Source organism: Ascaphus truei, chromosome 1 (assembly GCF_040206685.1).
Source record: "Ascaphus truei isolate aAscTru1 chromosome 1, aAscTru1.hap1, whole genome shotgun sequence".
Taxonomy (NCBI): Eukaryota; Metazoa; Chordata; class Amphibia; order Anura; family Ascaphidae; genus Ascaphus; species Ascaphus truei.
Window position 1 is genome coordinate 327,641,144 of NC_134483.1, and position 16,766 is coordinate 327,657,909.

General features: G+C 41.7%; 1 protein-coding gene across 6 annotated transcripts in view; it reads right to left on the reverse strand.

Annotated features, from left to right (window-relative positions):
• CCDC158 (coiled-coil domain containing 158) overlaps positions 1–16,766 on the reverse strand; it is a 132,629-nt gene that overhangs the window by 41,130 nt on the left and 74,733 nt on the right. For all 6 annotated transcript variants that reach the window (XM_075606726.1, XM_075606718.1, XM_075606717.1 and 3 more), the window contains exons 12-17: positions 11,512–11,985; positions 6,244–6,433; positions 4,271–4,423; positions 3,076–3,188; positions 1,517–1,675; positions 1,217–1,309 (exon numbers count right to left, since the gene is read on the reverse strand). In XM_075606726.1, coding sequence (XP_075462841.1) covers positions 1,217–1,309; positions 1,517–1,675; positions 3,076–3,188; positions 4,271–4,423; positions 6,244–6,433; positions 11,512–11,985 — 1,182 coding nt within the window. The remainder of the gene's footprint in view (positions 1–1,216; positions 1,310–1,516; positions 1,676–3,075; positions 3,189–4,270; positions 4,424–6,243; positions 6,434–11,511; positions 11,986–16,766) is intronic.

A 16,766-nucleotide genomic window follows, 5' to 3' on the forward strand; every position in this document is an offset into this window, starting at 1 on the left:
GAGGGTATATAAAGTTAATTCAGCAGTAACTCCTCATCCCTTTGAGGAAGTGGCGTGCCTACGTCACGAAACGCGTTAGGGTGGGAGGAGTTAGGATCCCGTGAGCGCAGTGCTGTCCCTGCGGCTTGTGAGGTGAGGAGTCTGCCATAACCGCTGGTCACAAACCGGAACGTGACCGAGTGGGGGGAGAGACACCAGTTACACCAAACCGGTCAGGAGAAGCTGTGAGAGAGCCCTTCTCTTCCGGTGCAAGCGCAGGAAGCGCAGTACAAGCAGCGGACGGCATCCTTGTGTTGTTTTGTAACACATGTATTCATGTGAGTACATGTGAGTCATTGTTCATTTGTTTTTATGCAGGCTTATTAGCCGGTTTTATAGGGCTTATCAGTAGCCTTTTTCAATAAATTTGTGACCCCCCTTCTTTCACTGTTCATTCCTCATTTGGGGGTTCGTGGAGTTCGAGGTATTTTGGACACTACGAAAATCCCAAGGCATTAAGGAAGTACCCTGGGGATTCGAGGTACATAAAGAACATAAAGGGAATAAAGCACAGATTGTCTCCACTGTACCCTAAAAGAAACACTCCTGTAAGTGTATTCAGTCCACACTGGGGAAGTTGGAATAAGGGGCTAACATCAAATATCAGTAATACTGCGCAATGGTGTACCCTTTTATCAATTTCAGGTGTATTGAAGAACAATAGCAAGAAAGAAACATCACAGCCATCTACTTCAAGTTTTGGACTTTGAAACACTCTTCAGAGACTGGTTTTGTTTCCCATGGACACAGTGACTCTTTAAGCGCCAGGTATCCCAATTTCACCTTCACAGTTGCAGTTTTACCTTTGATAAATCTGGTGCAATTCTTGTGCATTGGTTTTGTCCCAGTTTTGAGTGACTTGAGCAATTCTGGGACAAAATAATCTAACTGAAAGCAATATGCAGAACATTTGGTGCAATTTTCGCCTCGGAATTGCCCATGATTCGATACAGACCACTTACTTTTCATATGGATCGTCTGTGGAGGGTTATTTTTGAGGACTGTGAATACCTGTTTTTCTAGGATTTTTCTTTATTCTTTTTTGCCCTGTGTTTTATTTGTAATATTGTTATTATTTGATTTGTTTGTTAACCTATCTATGCTATGAATCTAAAACACCTATTGCTGTAACCTGTAAAGAACTAGAAACAAAATATCAACAATGCCCTTACAGTACCTTCAAATCCAGAGTGTGCTGCAGTCTTAATCGCATAGACTCTTGCTCCAAATGCTGAATTACGGCTTGACATTCAGAAAACTGCAATGATGCCTGCAAACAAACAGCAAACATGTATCCACGGTATAATCTTCAAAAGATTGCACTGATATTCACAATAAAAAGTGTATCTTTCTGTTGAAGCTAAATACAAATTGTAGGTAAATCAAAGTGCAACGGTCAAACGTGTCAACACTACTGCAATGATATCCCTAGAACAATATCCCAGAGAAATAAAAAGGGCCCATTCAGTCAACCCACCTTATCCAGGGCAGCTTCCATGCTTACTACATTTTCTTTAAGTTTATACTTTTCAGACTTCAGCATCTCTAGCTCTCCAGAAAGCTTCTGTCTTTCTGCAGCTTCTTGGCCTAGCTCATGAGTCAGCTTAGCTGTCTCCTCCTTTAGATGGTGCTTATCCTTTGTGAAGACAGCACCAAAGAAAAACCTTTAGTTTAGAGCAACACACTGCAGAGCATTTCTATAACGTGGTAATACAATACAGAGCGGATATGGGAAAAAGGGTCCTTAAGGCAAGCTACATTGGTTTGTAAGCATTGCCACAAAAGCCCATATTTGCCATAAGATAAAGTTTAGCACCATAAGACATCTTAATGCCCATTAAAGTGAATAGGTCATGAGGTGTCTTCCGGCACTGGAAAGTGTCCCATGGCATGGCATTGCTTAGCAAATATTGGCCAAAATATTATAAATTCATATGTGCACTACAGGATCTACACAAAGTGAAATGTAACATAAAATGGTCGAAAAACTACGGAGATGGACTTTTCTGGGTATGTGTGACTCCTTGTGGGTAATTTTCTGTAGCCCTTCAAAAGACTCTTTCATTTCTAAAAATTACATGAATTAAAAAAAAAAAATCTGTTAGAACTAGAACATTTCATAGTATACTAAACACTATGGGCTACATATAGGAAGTCACTATACGGCTTATAGGAGTGAATGGGCCATGAGGTGTCTTCCGGCACCAGGAAGTGTCTTATGCTATGGTCATAGTGTGCATATTGGCAAACATGGTCCTATATGTACTAGTTTGTGTATCTACATAATGTGAGCTTTTGAGATCCTGAAGGTAACCGGGGTAATGAAATCAAGAACATTGAGACAGTGTTATACAGAGCGGATATGGGAAAAAGGGTCCTTAAGGCAAGCTACATTGGTTTGTAAGCATTGCCACAAAAGCCCATATTTGCCATAAGATAAAGTTTAGCACCATAAGACATCTTAATGCCCATTAAAGTGAATAGGTCATGAGGTGTCTTCCGGCACTGGAAAGTGTCCCATGGCATGGCATTGCTTAGCAAATATTGGCCAAAATGTTATAAATTCATATGTGCACTACAGGATCTACACAAAGTGAAATGTAACATAAAATGGTCGAAAAACTACGGAGATGGACTTTTCTGGGTATGTGTGACTCCTTGTGGGTAATTTTCTGTAGCCCTTCAAAAGACTCTTTCATTTCTAAAAATTACATGAATTAAAAAAAAAAAAATCTGTTAGAACTAGAACATTTCATAGTATACTAAACACTATGGGCTACATATAGGAAGTCACTATACGGCTTATAGGAGTGAATGGGCCATGAGGTGTCTTCCGGCACCAGGAAGTGTCTTATGCTATGGTCATAGTGTGCATATTGGCAAACATGGTCCTATATGTACTAGTTTGTGTATCTACATAATGTGAGCTTTTGAGATCCTGAAGGTAACCGGGGTAATGAAATCAAGAACATTGAGACAGTGGCCCAATAAATAATCATCACAATGTGCCAAACTTATTTTTATTTTTTATGTCACCTTGGTTGTATTTGACAGGGTCTCCTCCAGGAACTGGATCCTGCTCTGTAGTGCATCTATTTGCCCCCTTTTGGCTGTTATTTTCTTTTGCATCCCCATGGCAACTTTAATAGCTGGAAAACACAGTTGGGTGGCACCCATATCACGTAAGGCATCTTTCTCCGTGTTGTGTTTAATTTCAGCTTTCAGGAAAGAACCACATCTAATGCTTTTACATTTTCTAACATGTTAGAGGCGCAACTGATGTGCAACTACTTATGCAGAAACAGAAACAACCGTATCCACAGTACCCCGGTTTTTATGCATTCGAGCCCTTCTTTAGTATGTGTGACCATTCAGACACAATACTAAACATTTGAAGGAATATGCATTAGAGTGCAAGACCATGTAAGACAGTTAGTAGCTATAAAATCTGGAATTTCCATGCAATTTTCCTGTTCGATGTGAAGAGAGAGATGGGGAAAGAAAGACCGATACTACGGTATGCTATATAAAAATGACCTATTCCAACCTGTTGTGCCTTTTGTAATGCAAAACTGCATGCAAATATATATTTTTTTAGTTGAATACTTTTGCATCAATCTTATTTGAATATATGTCTCACCATGCGTTGAATAGATGAACTTGTGTCAGTGGTATTTGCAAAACTATCTAAATAGGACTTTTTGCAGGGTTTGGACTAGCGAATCGTGTTCATTGAATACAGCGACGTGACTCCTGGCAAAAGTGTAATTTATCACTCAAAGGGCGTTATTTGTAAGCTGCGATTGTGCCGATGGGGGGGCAATGGGAGATTCCATGTGATAATGCCCCGAGCGACACAGTCACAGTTTAATGAAGAACGTCAATTTTCTCACTTTAATGATTAGACCCAATTGTTGATACAGAACAACTATTCACTGTTTCTTCATTAAAAAAAAAAAAACATAAGTTATTATGATACATTTACATTCATTTGCATACTTTGATCAAGTAACGTAGAGATGCTGAATTCCTAATGCTATAAATGGAAAACAACAATAAAAGTCCTAAGCACATTCTTATGAGAAAATGTATTCTTATTCTTCATTTAGACAGACTTTTAGCCCATAGTTTGATCAAACAAAAGAATAATCTTACATTTATTTTCGGGGAAATATTGTAACAAAATAGTTTTTCTAGGACCTTTACCAATGAATTCATTCTCCTCTCTTACCCTGCCCATCACTGCCCTCCATGGTTTTCACAGTATTTTTTGTTTGCTCTAACTCCGCAACAGTGGCTTTTAAGTGCATTTTAAGCATGGAAGTTGTGCTGTCCCTCTCTTCATTCATATTTCGACAGTTCCTCTTCAAAACATCATAATCTTCTGCAAGACAAACAAAAAAAAATAAAGCTCATTAAAGATTATTTATTTACAAACAACACATTATCAATATAATTCGATTTGGAAATTAGCTGGCTCGCTGAAGGTTACATTGCCTACATCTCAACAATTTCGCTGGCAGAGAAGCAAAGCAACACTTTGACACAAGTTAACATACAAGAGTTAAGGATTACGGTGTAAAAGCATATTGCCCCCCTCCCCCCCACTTTCTAGAAGGGTAAAACATTTCCTAGTGCCATAACTTTCAATTATATGACTGGTGCAATTGTTACTTTTTTTTATATGCAGACACTATCTGACAATGGTTGCTCTTCTGGAAAAAAGACCACGGTCTTGCAGGGGAAAAAAAGAGAGCCTTTATAGTTGGAGTTAATATATTGGGCATGGTACTCAATGCGAACTTTAACTTCCTCTCTGCTACATTGCTTTCTTTTCCTCGCAGTGTGCTTGCTGCTTGTTTTCTCTGTCATGATGTTGCAGAGTTTGCTTCTACTGTGCAGACATATTGCAGACTGAAAGGAGGTCCCCAAAAGTAACATTTTATAGGGTGTACTCATTTCCTGAGGCGCTAAAGTGACATAGAAACACGATGTTTCCGCACAGACTTATGATTGCACAAGACAGTAAAATGATGCATAGTCAATGGTCCTAATGTAAGACCTCATAATATGTTAAGAAAAGTTGTTTGCGGCGCTTTTACGGCCAACTCTAAATTAGGGCCCGCTTTCTGAAATAGCGATGGCGCAGAGCTCTCTTCTCTACAACGCAACGTCTAAACGCCAAATCAGGCCCCGTGTCTTCTGTTGCAGCAACGTATTTATGAATAATGTTTATTAGAAGTGTTGGGAAATTAAGGTCCAACTTGGCGTCTTGGTAGTCTTTTATAAAGATTGCATTAAACTTTATTTGTTATTAACCAGCATTTTTCTAACTAATTTGTAGGCCTCAAAAAAAAAAAATGTAAAAAATAAATAAAAGAAGTACAGTAGTTTGAACATTCACAGTCTACCTCGATGGGAGTGCTCATAATACTGCTTTCTTTTTTTCCATCGGAGTATTGAAGTTGGGCACGAACTCAAGCAGGCCTACTGTATGGCTCCTGTCATTGTGAGCAGTTCTTGTGCTACTTTTCTTCTGTGTTATTTGGAGACTTACAGTATCTCCATTTTTTAATATGTTTTGAATTCGCTTCAGTAATTCAGAAGTACACAAGTACAGCATTATACAATATATATGATCATATATTTTTACATATTGAAAAGCGCTAACAGGAGTTCCTTTTTTATCTTCATTTCATTTACGGATTTTAGCAGATAGCCACTAAGCAACAATGGCTCAATGAATAATGTTAAAATCCTTTTTCAGCTTCTCCTTCAGGCTTCTCCTTCAGTCTTCTCCTTCAAGCTTCTCCTTCAAGCTTCTCCTTCAAGCTTCTCCTTCAAGCTTCTCCTTCAAGCTTCTCCATACAGTATTTTGGATTTATACAAATGAGTGAAATAAAAGTTATATATCTCATGATGAAGACCCCATTCAACTTGGTTATTGAAGTCCTTACAAAGGTATGTACCTCTTCCATGGAAACGTATGCTCGATGTGTCTGACATTAGCTTTTTTTTTTAATAAAGGTTCTTGGACTTGACAACCCTATAATTCATTACTACACTTTAGTATTTGCTGTGGCTTCTATTACAAACTGCAAAATGTCACTGACACGCACAGGGAAGCAGCCATATCTGGATTCAGCTAACAGCGCTGCTATTTATAACACTGATTTACCAGACACTTAATCTGCCGTTTCTCACCTGCTAAGCTTGCAAGCTCATTACGAGTGACTTTTAGCTCTGTCACAAGTTGGTCTCTTTCCAGCCTCAGATCCTTGACTGCATGAGTCATCTCAGAACCAGCATTAGTCAGTTTAAGTTTCTCCATCTCCAGGTCTCTAAACAATGCCTCCAACTCACTGATTCTTGCATCTTTCTTTTCCATTATGATCTTAAAAAAAGAAAAGAAAAAAGCTTAAGACTTGTTATGGATACTTTTCCAATTTTTCACTTGTATACTACACTTGTATATGTACACAAGTATATTACACAGCAGGGGTGCACACACTTTTCTATTTGCGCCCCCGTCCTGCTCATCATGTGATGTCACGCTGCCATGGCAACGCATTGGCAATTTAAATGTTGTGGGGAAGAGCACGAGGCCTCTGTAAACAACCCCCCCCCCCCAACAGAAAAGCTTGCACCCCGTGCTATACAGTATAAAGGATTACCATTAAGGCCTATACTTACCAAGCAGTGCTATGCGCCACAAGATGCATTTTCCACACCTGAACAGACCTTATGGCTCATTCAAGTGAATGGGATGTAATGTGTCTTCTGCCTCCAGGTGGTGTTTTATGGAATAACCCTGCTTAGTAAACATGCACCCAAATCTATGTATATATAAAATTGAATTTTGTGAGATTGTTACTAGATCTGGTGAATCTGATTGGTATGTGGGTCCACGACTCATTGGCCAACAGGTACGCTGACATCACAGACACACCTACTCCACTGTGACACACACACACACACACATACTGCCACAGACTCTCACCCCATCACACTCACCATACCTCATCCACAGCTCACCTCCCCGCTGGCTCCCCCCCACCATCACCCCCAGCTCACCTCCCCGCTGGCTCTCCCCCACCATCAACCCCCCTCACCCACAGCTCACCACAATATTAAAATGGCAATGTCCCGCGCGGCCGCCACTGCCCTGCTCCCCCCTGTTGAAGGGGGAAGGCGCGCCGAGGGGAAAGGTAAGCTGCGGGTGAGGAGGGGTGAGCCGCCACAATATTAAATTGGCGCTCCGCACTACTCCACCCTGTCGTCACCCTTACCGCACGATTTAAACTGTGCACCCCTCCGGAGGGAAGGGCATGTCCCATGCGGTCGCCACTGCCCTGCTCCCCCCTTTTGAAGGGGGAAGGCGCGCCGAGGGGGAGGTAAGTGGAGGGGGGGTGGAAGTCGATTGGGAGGGTGGTGTGGTTTTAAAATGGGGTGGTGGTATAAAAGGTTGTGTGTTTCCATTTTTGGTGGCTGCTAAAAGAGTAAAAGGCAGGTCAGGTCAACGTCAGAGAAGGCTATATTTATTATAGGGTAATAGGGGTGCGGGGTGCACAGTTGAAATCGTGCAGTAAGGGTGACTCCTGTCCACTGTCCCCCCCATCCTGTCCACTGTCCTCCCCTTCTGTCCCCCCCCCCCTCCTGTCCACTGTCCCCCCCTGTAAAGCCCCCCTGTCCACCCCCCCGTCCACTCTCCCCCCCCTGCCCACTGTCCCCCCCCATCTGTCATGTCCACTGCCCCCCCCCCTCCTGTCCTGTCCACTGCCCCCCCTCCTGTCCTGTCCACTGTCCCCCCCCTCCTGTCCTGTCCACTGTCCCCCCCCCTCCTGTCCTGTCCACTGTCCCCCCCCCCTCCTGTCCACTGTGTGTGTCCCCCTCCTGTCCACTGTGTGTCCCCCCCTCCTGTCCACTGTCCCCCCCTCCCTCTGGGGGGGGAACGGAGAAAGAGGGGGAGCACAGAAATAGGGGGAGAGAAGGGAGCAGGAAATTTAACTCACGGGCAACGCCGGGTCTCTCAGCTAGTGTATATTAAAAATAAATAAAAATAGGCATTTTGCTTATAAATAATGAATATAGATAAAAATGTAGTTAAAAAAAAAAAAGGAGTATTTTAGGAAAGCTTTGGATTGTTGAATGTTATCATTTGGTTTTGTTTTACTTGGGTTTGTATCTTTTTCAAATGATGCATGTTTTTGAGTAGACTTGTTTTAAAATGTACAGTATATATGTGATAAGACCATCTAGAGCAGGAGTGGCCAACTTTAATCCTCAAGGGCCACCACAGGCCAGGTTATAGGGATATCCAGTTATGGGAATAAAATGCTTTAACAACCGGTTCTTACCTGAGCAGCGGGCTGTGTTTAACAGCATCTCCCGGCATCTATTTCCCTTCTCAAAATGGCCGTGCGGCGTCACATGCCGCAGCATTGCCATGACAATGCGACAGCGCGTAACGTCACGTACTTAACGTGATGCGGTTCCGTCACGTGGCGTTCCTGTTAGCATGGCAACGCAGCACCATTTTACGAAGTTCGGTCATATTGAGAGGATTTGCAGGGAAATAGATGCAAGGAGATGCTGTCAGACGCAGACAGCCGCCCTGACAGGTGAATGAAGGCAAGTGAATTATGCGCCGGTTCGGCGAAATTGTGAAAATTTAGTAACAGGTTCGCACGAACCGGTTAGAACCGGCAGAACCCCACCACTGGGGATATCCCTGCTTCAGCACAGGTGGCTCAATCATTCTGACTGAGCCACCTGTGCTGAAGCAGGGATATCCTTAAAACCTGACCTGCTGGTGGCCCTTGAGGACTATAGTTGGCCACTCCTGCTCTGGAAGCTCCTTTTTCTCTTAGAAGTCTATAACTATCCAAATATGAGCGGTTCTACGTACAAGACTAAAATGTGCAGGTCCTAACACTAGTTAATTAATCAATTTCGGACTGGCAACAGTTGTTAGGAGGTAGGTGGCACCTCCCCCGCAGAGCTCACTCCTCCTCACCTTTTTAACTTGGGAGGTTTTTTCATTTTGCTGCAAGAACAGGACCTACTATGGTTCTTTCCCCTCATACAGAGGTAAAGGGAAGGGTTCATAGTGTAGTGTTAGGACCTGCCCATTCGGGTTATACCTTGACGTTGGTATGCACGCTTATGATGCTTTGGCCAAAGGGTTAAATAAATATTATTATTGAAGTATTTAAACTTTATACATATTACCATATATGTTTTGTCAATTGGATGTAGCATTGGGCACCCCTGTCTTTTGTTGAATAGGTATCCTATAAAGGATACTTAAACACCCAATAAGAACAGAAGACACTGCTAACTTTCATTTGAACCCTATTTTTCTAAATAAAATGTTCAAAATAATTTGGAAGGTATGTAGTTTTAACCTTAATTACAAATTTTTATGTGTTTTTAAATAAACTACATTTTCAATTAAATACAATACTCTACCCATGGACATTAGAGATGGGGGTAAGGAAGGGAATTGAGAGAATGGGGTAAACACAGGGCAAAGATATTCTCGAGTTATGGAAGGTGTAACCTCAGGCTAGGAGGGAAAGGGTGGTGCAGCTATCCAGTATACACACTGGCAGCTTAGTCTGCTTTAAAACTGCTGTATACAAGTCACCAGCTGTCTGTAAAACATCTGTGACTCCCATGGCGGATAGCAATATTATATCATAACTATACATTGCCCAAATCTACTGTGACAATAGATACCTTACACTGTAAGATACCTTACACCTTAGTACCAGAAGACACATTGTGGCCCACTTCCTTGTGTGGGCCATAAGGTGACTTGCAGCCCTAAAAGTTGTCTTGTGGCATAGCACTGTTTAATAAATATCGCCCTAAACCCTCAGAGCGGTCACCTGATTTCAGCGCCCCTTAACCCGGAAATTGAAGGAGTCCTGTCCCATTCCCTACATTACAGATCGCGCATGCGCGGACAGCACTACCCCCAGGAAAACGAACCCTCTAAGAGCATAAAGTAGCCACTATGTCATGGCACCAGACCTCAGGCGGCACCCAAAGGGTTAATCCTATTTTACTTCCCAAGCGTGACTATATATGACCATCTGATGTTCAGGTTTTGTGTTTTTACACAATTCTACCCTCATTCCTCTTTCTAACAATCAGGTCACAATGAAAACAACAACACATACACACATGGCTGCAGAGAATGGGAACAGAAGTTCACAAAAACAGTAAAGAAAATACAGTGGGGATATTTTTTGCCCACAGACAATACATCATCTTTTTTACGACACAATACAAAAACAAACACACACACACACACACACACAAAATCTAGGGTTTCAAAACTGGTGAAATGCTACAACAAAATGGAGTAAAAATCTGATTATAATTGTTCTATTAATAATAAATAGTTCAATACACTAATAAGAGTGAGACACTTACAACTGCAAACAGAACAGGCATTCATTTTTTTTCACTTTCTGTCCCCAGGAGCTAAAGTGCACTATTTTGATCTCCCAGTACTCCTGCTTTCCTAATATGTACATCTATTTGCACTTAAAAAGATGCCAAATCAGCCAAAAAGCAACGCAGCCAGAAAGCAGCAACGTTCGTGCTCCAACGACACCGACTTTTTATTGGGTGACCAAAAGGAGTCTGTCCTAAAAAGTTATCAAAAGAAAATGTTTATATTTAGGGAACTGGGAGGTTCTGAGAGCTACAAAAGAGATCAGTTCAGCCGCTAAGCACGACACTTCGGCACCACTGTGTTAAAGACATACTTAGTGCCTTGTGTTCCTATCAGGGCGTAAACATACTGTACCTAGAGCGCATTACAGCATCAAGTTTAAAACCCAATTCTATTTTATATAATAATAATCATTTTTTTTAAAAATAGGAGGGTGACCATGACGGATATAAAAATAATCCACATTCAAACAAACATTAGTGCTGGCCTGGTAAGGGGACACTTGGCAGTAACTAACTCTAGACTGACCTTTAGCACCAGTATCTATGGTACATCAAGAGCTTGACAAACATCACAGCCCAGCCTAGAAGAGTGGTACGTTTTACTTGTTGATTTAATAATGATTAACAGAGGAAGCATTTGATATGGAAGCCACCAAAAGCCACAGGAATCCCTTAAATTACTTTACATAAAATCAGATGCTGCTTTAGTGCTGGTTGGCACAGTGTAAATGCTATTCGGCAGGTTCTATGGCTTGTTGTGTATTTTTGTCCTGCACATTCTGTATTTAAATTCACCACGGTTGAGGTTCAGTTTGAGACATATGTATTATACACATTTCCCATTTCCATACGTCTTCGGTATTAAGATTAGATTGTAAAAACTCTGCCAGGTTTCCCAAGTGTAACAAGTTTCAGGAATACCTCTACCCAGTTACTTAAAGGATAAATCCAGGCTTCTTTACCAAAGAGATATCCTTCAAGTGCTGACTTACCAGCACTTACCTTAATTTCCTGTATCTCAGCTTTCCGATCACCAACGTCTCCCAGAAGCTGAGCATTTTCCACTTGCATAGCACCTGCTCTTTGGCTGTGCTGTCCAACCACCCGAGTCATATCTGCAACCTGGTCCCGCATGGCTATAATTATGTGGTCCTTTTCTGTCAAGTGCAACTTCATCATCTCGACATCCGCCAGCACCTTAATCAGCTGCTCCCCGTCACTTTTGAGCTGCTGCCTCTCACGCTTTTTGGCCTCCGCTTGGAACCGCAGCTTCTTCAATTCGTCCATGGTGGTCTTCAGCGTTTTTTCCTTCTCCTCCAGGCGAGTTTTTAAGTCTCCTTTGTTTCTCTCTGCACTTTCCAAGCTTAGATTTTTGGCTGCCAGTTCTTCTACGGTTTTGTGCAGTGCCTCCTTAGTAGACTCGAGGTGAGACGACACTATCTGAAGATTTGCAGTGTTTTGATGTATAGCTACCATCTTAGAAAACATAAAAAGAAAATGGCCAGTGTTAAAAAAAAATTGGTCTAATGCAATAATATTAATAATTTAAGCAGATGTAATAATACAGGAGCAGTACAATGTGGCTCCGACAAATGCTTTTAAAATCCACAAGGTCCTTCACATTGATCATCTAAAAGCAGCAATACTACTGTCTCTGTTTCACTTTCTTTTTTTTTATTATGTGTATATGTAAAGCATGTGACAATGTCTGACTACATTCTTACCTAAACTGGCAATAGTTTGGTGCCCCTGTTATAAATCTGTAACAAATCCCGATGGTGTGCCTAACGAAATGGCCGCTTTATAACTCTATGCTTCAGTCTGTGAAATGCTGCAGCTGATATGTAACATTATATTACTGTGTAGCACATTATTGTTGCAGCTTTCAGAGTAATACAGTCTGCTGTCTGGGACACAGCAACAGATTTGTTTGTGATACTTTGTTGCCAAAAAGCAAAGCTCAAAAAGAAAGGTGTGTGATAGAGCCTGTTTCAAGTGGATATGACTTTCTAAATGGTTGCTGTAGCAAACACAGGATGGATTAGTATATTAATAAAAAATAATTAAAAATGGCTTTAGGAGTTTAAAAAAAAAGCACGGGCAGTTATCTAATATTACAGAACTGATTTATTTAAATAAAAATAAAAATTATATATATATATATATATATATATATATATATATATATATATAAAAATAAATGTTCTCGTTTTTCTGCTTTAATCCATTTTGCTACTGGAGGAAGCTGCAGCAGACTGCATGAATAGTAATGCTTTGCAGCTCTTGTCTTAAGTTCAGAAGTGCAACCGCTGCCCGAGATGACTGCAACAGGCCCCTCTGGTGGGGAAAAGTGTTAACATACAATAACATCTAAGTCAGTCAAACCCTTTGATAGATCAACATGAGGACAACTGGCATCACCTTTGTACACAACTGATTTATTGGCTCGTTAAAGGAGAAATCCAAGCAATATTCCACGTGTGGTTTGTTTGAAATAAATCAGTACTGTACTTACTACCTTTTTTTATTTTAAAATTCAACTCTTCATGCCATTTTTTTTTTTTTTTTTTCCAAATAGTTTTATTAGGCATTGGTACAACAGGTGATTTACAGTTTAATTACATCGCCTAATACATAAACATTTTAACTTTTTCTGGGGTAAAGAAGGGGTCACCCTAGGTGACCCTGAAAAAGAGGTCCTCTAAGAGAGAGGACAGAGGGATCAAGGGGAGTGGGTAGGGGGGGGGGAGGGAGAACTTCACAGCCTGGGGGCCCTATCTTTGTGGTACTTGGACCTACTAGGTCAGCATTGGGGAACGGAAGGGGTTGGTTTGCTCTTAATACTAGCTTTCTGTCTGTCAGGGCCTTCTTCTGTTGAAGAACCACCAGGGTTCCCATATCTTATCAAAGGCGATGAGCCTTTGCCTCAGCATTGCCGTCAACTTCTCCATTATCATTACTTCGTTGATCCTCTTTTTAATGGATTTTTTAGATGGTGTGGATTGTCTCTTCCAGGATGCCGCGATCTCACATCTGGCCGCAGTTAGAATGTGGGAGATTAATTTCCTAGTTGTCCGGGCAATACCTGGTATTGGCCTGGCAAGTAGGAAGGTCAGCGGTTCTATAGGTAGATCTAGGTCTGTGACCTCTTTTATTAAATTTTGAACCTTGGTCCAATACTTTTCAATTTCTGGACAGGTCCACCAGATGTGGGCCATGTCCCCTCTATGTCCGCAGCCTCTCCAACACAGATCTGACGCCAGGGGGTATATCTGGTTCAACCTCGCTGGAGTGAGGTACCAGTGGTAGAGAATTTTATAAATATTCTCCTTTGTAACGGTGCATAGGGACGTTCCTGAGGCTGCTAGCCAAATTTCCTCCCAAATCTCCCTTTCTATTATGATGTTCAGGTCGGCAGCCCATTTGAGCATATAGTCGTGCTCTTGGATGGTTTTTGAGTTATGCAAAATGGTATATATACTAGAAATTAGTCCCCTTTGGTATGTGTTTGCTTGACACAATCGTTCGAATTTTGTAAGGGAGGGGAATTCTGGGGATGGGCATATCTTTTGGGCAAAATGTCGGATTTGTAAGTATTTAAATGTATCCAATTCCCTGATTTTATATTTGGCTTTGACTTCTTGAAAGCTCAGGAACGTGTCAAATCTCAGGAGGTCCGCGATCGTCCCGACCCCCCCCTCTTTAAGTCGGTCGTATAGTTTAGATCCGCAACCCGGTGGAAACTTTGGGTTGTTGGGTAAGGGCGTGAGTTGAGGGCTAGCCGAGCACAGCCCAAATCTGGTCTTGCTTTTTGACCAGACATCCCATGTGAACAGGGACGCTTGTAGTTTTAAGTTATGCATCTGCTTATCTCCTTTATCCAAACTCCATAGGCAGGTCTGCAGAGAAGGCATTCTGGCATATTTAGATTCAATATCGATCCAGCAGTGTTTGGCTGGGTCAGCATTCCACATGACAGCTTGTTTCAATTGTGCTGCTATGTAATATTTGTGTATATCTGGGACTGCCATACCCCCTCTACTCCTTGGTGCCAACAGGACCGATCTTGCAACCCTGGGTCTTTTGTCCTGCCAAATGAAATTAAACATTCTGTTTTGTATGCTCTTTAGATCAGCGCCAGGCACCTGGATCGGGAGTGTCTGGAAATAGTACAAAATTCTAGGGAGAATATTCATCTTAACTGAGACCATTCTCCCAATCCATGATATCTGGAAACCTTGCCACTTTTCCAAATCTTTTTTAATTGTTGCCCATAACGCTGGGTAGTTGTCTTGATATAGAGCATTGTAGTGTCTTGATATATTTACTCCCAAATATTTAATATATGCAGGACACCACCGGTAATTGAAATTCAGTTTGAGTAGTTTCACTTCCACGTCAGGTAGGCTAATATTTAAAGCCTCTGACTTTCCGCTGTTTATTTTATATCCAGACACTTTACCAAAGTCCGATAGTTCTCTTTGAAGGTTCGGAAGAGAAGTTTGGGGTCTGGACAGGGTCAGAATGATGTCGTCGGCGAATAGAGATATTTTAAAATTTGTTTCTCCAATCTCGACACCCTGTATATTTATATTATTTCGAATTTTAGTTGCGAGTGGTTCGATCGTGAGGGCGAAAAGAAGAGGGGATAGGGGGCAACCCTGCCTTGTGCCATTTTTAATTTGAAATCTCTCGCCCGTTCCCCCTGGGAGTTTAACCGCAGCGGAAGGGTTCTGGTAGAGAGCCCGGATTCCATCCAGGAACTTATCTTTGAAACCAAATTTTTCCAAGGTCTTATCTAGGAATAACCAGTCTATCCTATCGAATGCCTTCTCTGCATCTAGGCTCAGTAGCATGGCCCTTGTTTTGGATATGTGAATATGGTCGACTATGTTTATTAATTTACGTGTATTATCTGCTGCTTGTCGTCCTGAGACAAATCCAACTTGGTCTGGGTGGATGAGTCTGGGTAATATGGGGTTTAGCCTGTTCGCGAGTATCTTACTATACAGTTTTAAGTCGTTATTCAGAAGGGATATGGGCCTATAACTTCCACACTGGGTCGGGTCTTTCCCCTCCTTATGGATTATAGCTAAATTAGCTGAGGACATTGAGTTTGGTATTGGGTTCCCATCCATAAAGGAATTGAACAGGTTCAGAAGGTGGGGTGTCAGTATGGGTAGAAATTTCTTATAGTAGAGATTTGTGTAGCCGTCAGGTCCCGGCGCTTTGGAGGATTTGGACGCTTTTACCGCCGCTGACAATTCTTCCACTGTTATTTTACCATTTAGCCTTTCATTCTCCTCCTCTGTCAGGGAGGGAAGATTACAATCGGTAAGGTAATTTATTATTGATGCTTCTGCGGTTAACTTTGGAATAGCGGAGTCAGATCTCAGATTGTATAGTTTGGTGTAAAATTTGGTGAATTCCTCCGCTATTTTTTTCTCATTATAGATTATCTCACCAGACCCATTCTTGATCACCGTAATCTGTGATCTTTTTTGTACGCCTCTTAACTTGCCAGCAAGAAGTCTATCTGCTTTGTTCCCCTTATCGTAATACCTCTGACCCGTCCATTTTAGGGCTTTTTCTACGCTTTCTAATTGTATTTCTTTTAATTTGGTTCTGGTGGCTGTCAGTAATTTGTAAATTCTCCTGGACGGGTTCAGTTTGTGTTGCTGCTCTAGTTGTATGATCTTATCCGTGAGCTCTTTGGTTAGTTTTACTTTGACTTTCTTCCTATATGATGCTATCGAGATAAGTTGGCCTCTAATAGCCGCTTTGTGGGCTTCCCACAAGATAGCTGGGGAGTCTACCGTGCCTAAGTTTAGTCTAAAGTAATTCTTGAGGGCTCTTTTGACTTCTTTTTCTGTCTCTTTATTATTTAGGAGAGAATCGTTTAGCCTCCAATTATATGTGTATGTTTTTATAAATGGGGCCGTGAGAAATAAAGAAATTGGTGCGTGGTCTGACCAAGTGATTGGACCTATGTCTGTGTCGGTTGTTGCCTCTAGTACATTCCTGGTGGCAAGAAAACAGTCAATCCGAGAATAGGTCTGGTGAGGGGCCGAGAAAAAAGTGTAGTCTCTTTGTCCCTGGTGTTGTGCTCTCCAAATATCTACTAGGGAGAAATCCTTTATAATGTCTCTGAAATTTTTCCCCAATCTTATTGCTTGGGGCGGGGGTGGCCGACCCAGTGTGGTCGATTTGTCCTCTGTCGGGTTGAGTACCATATTTAAGTCGCCTCCTATTAACAA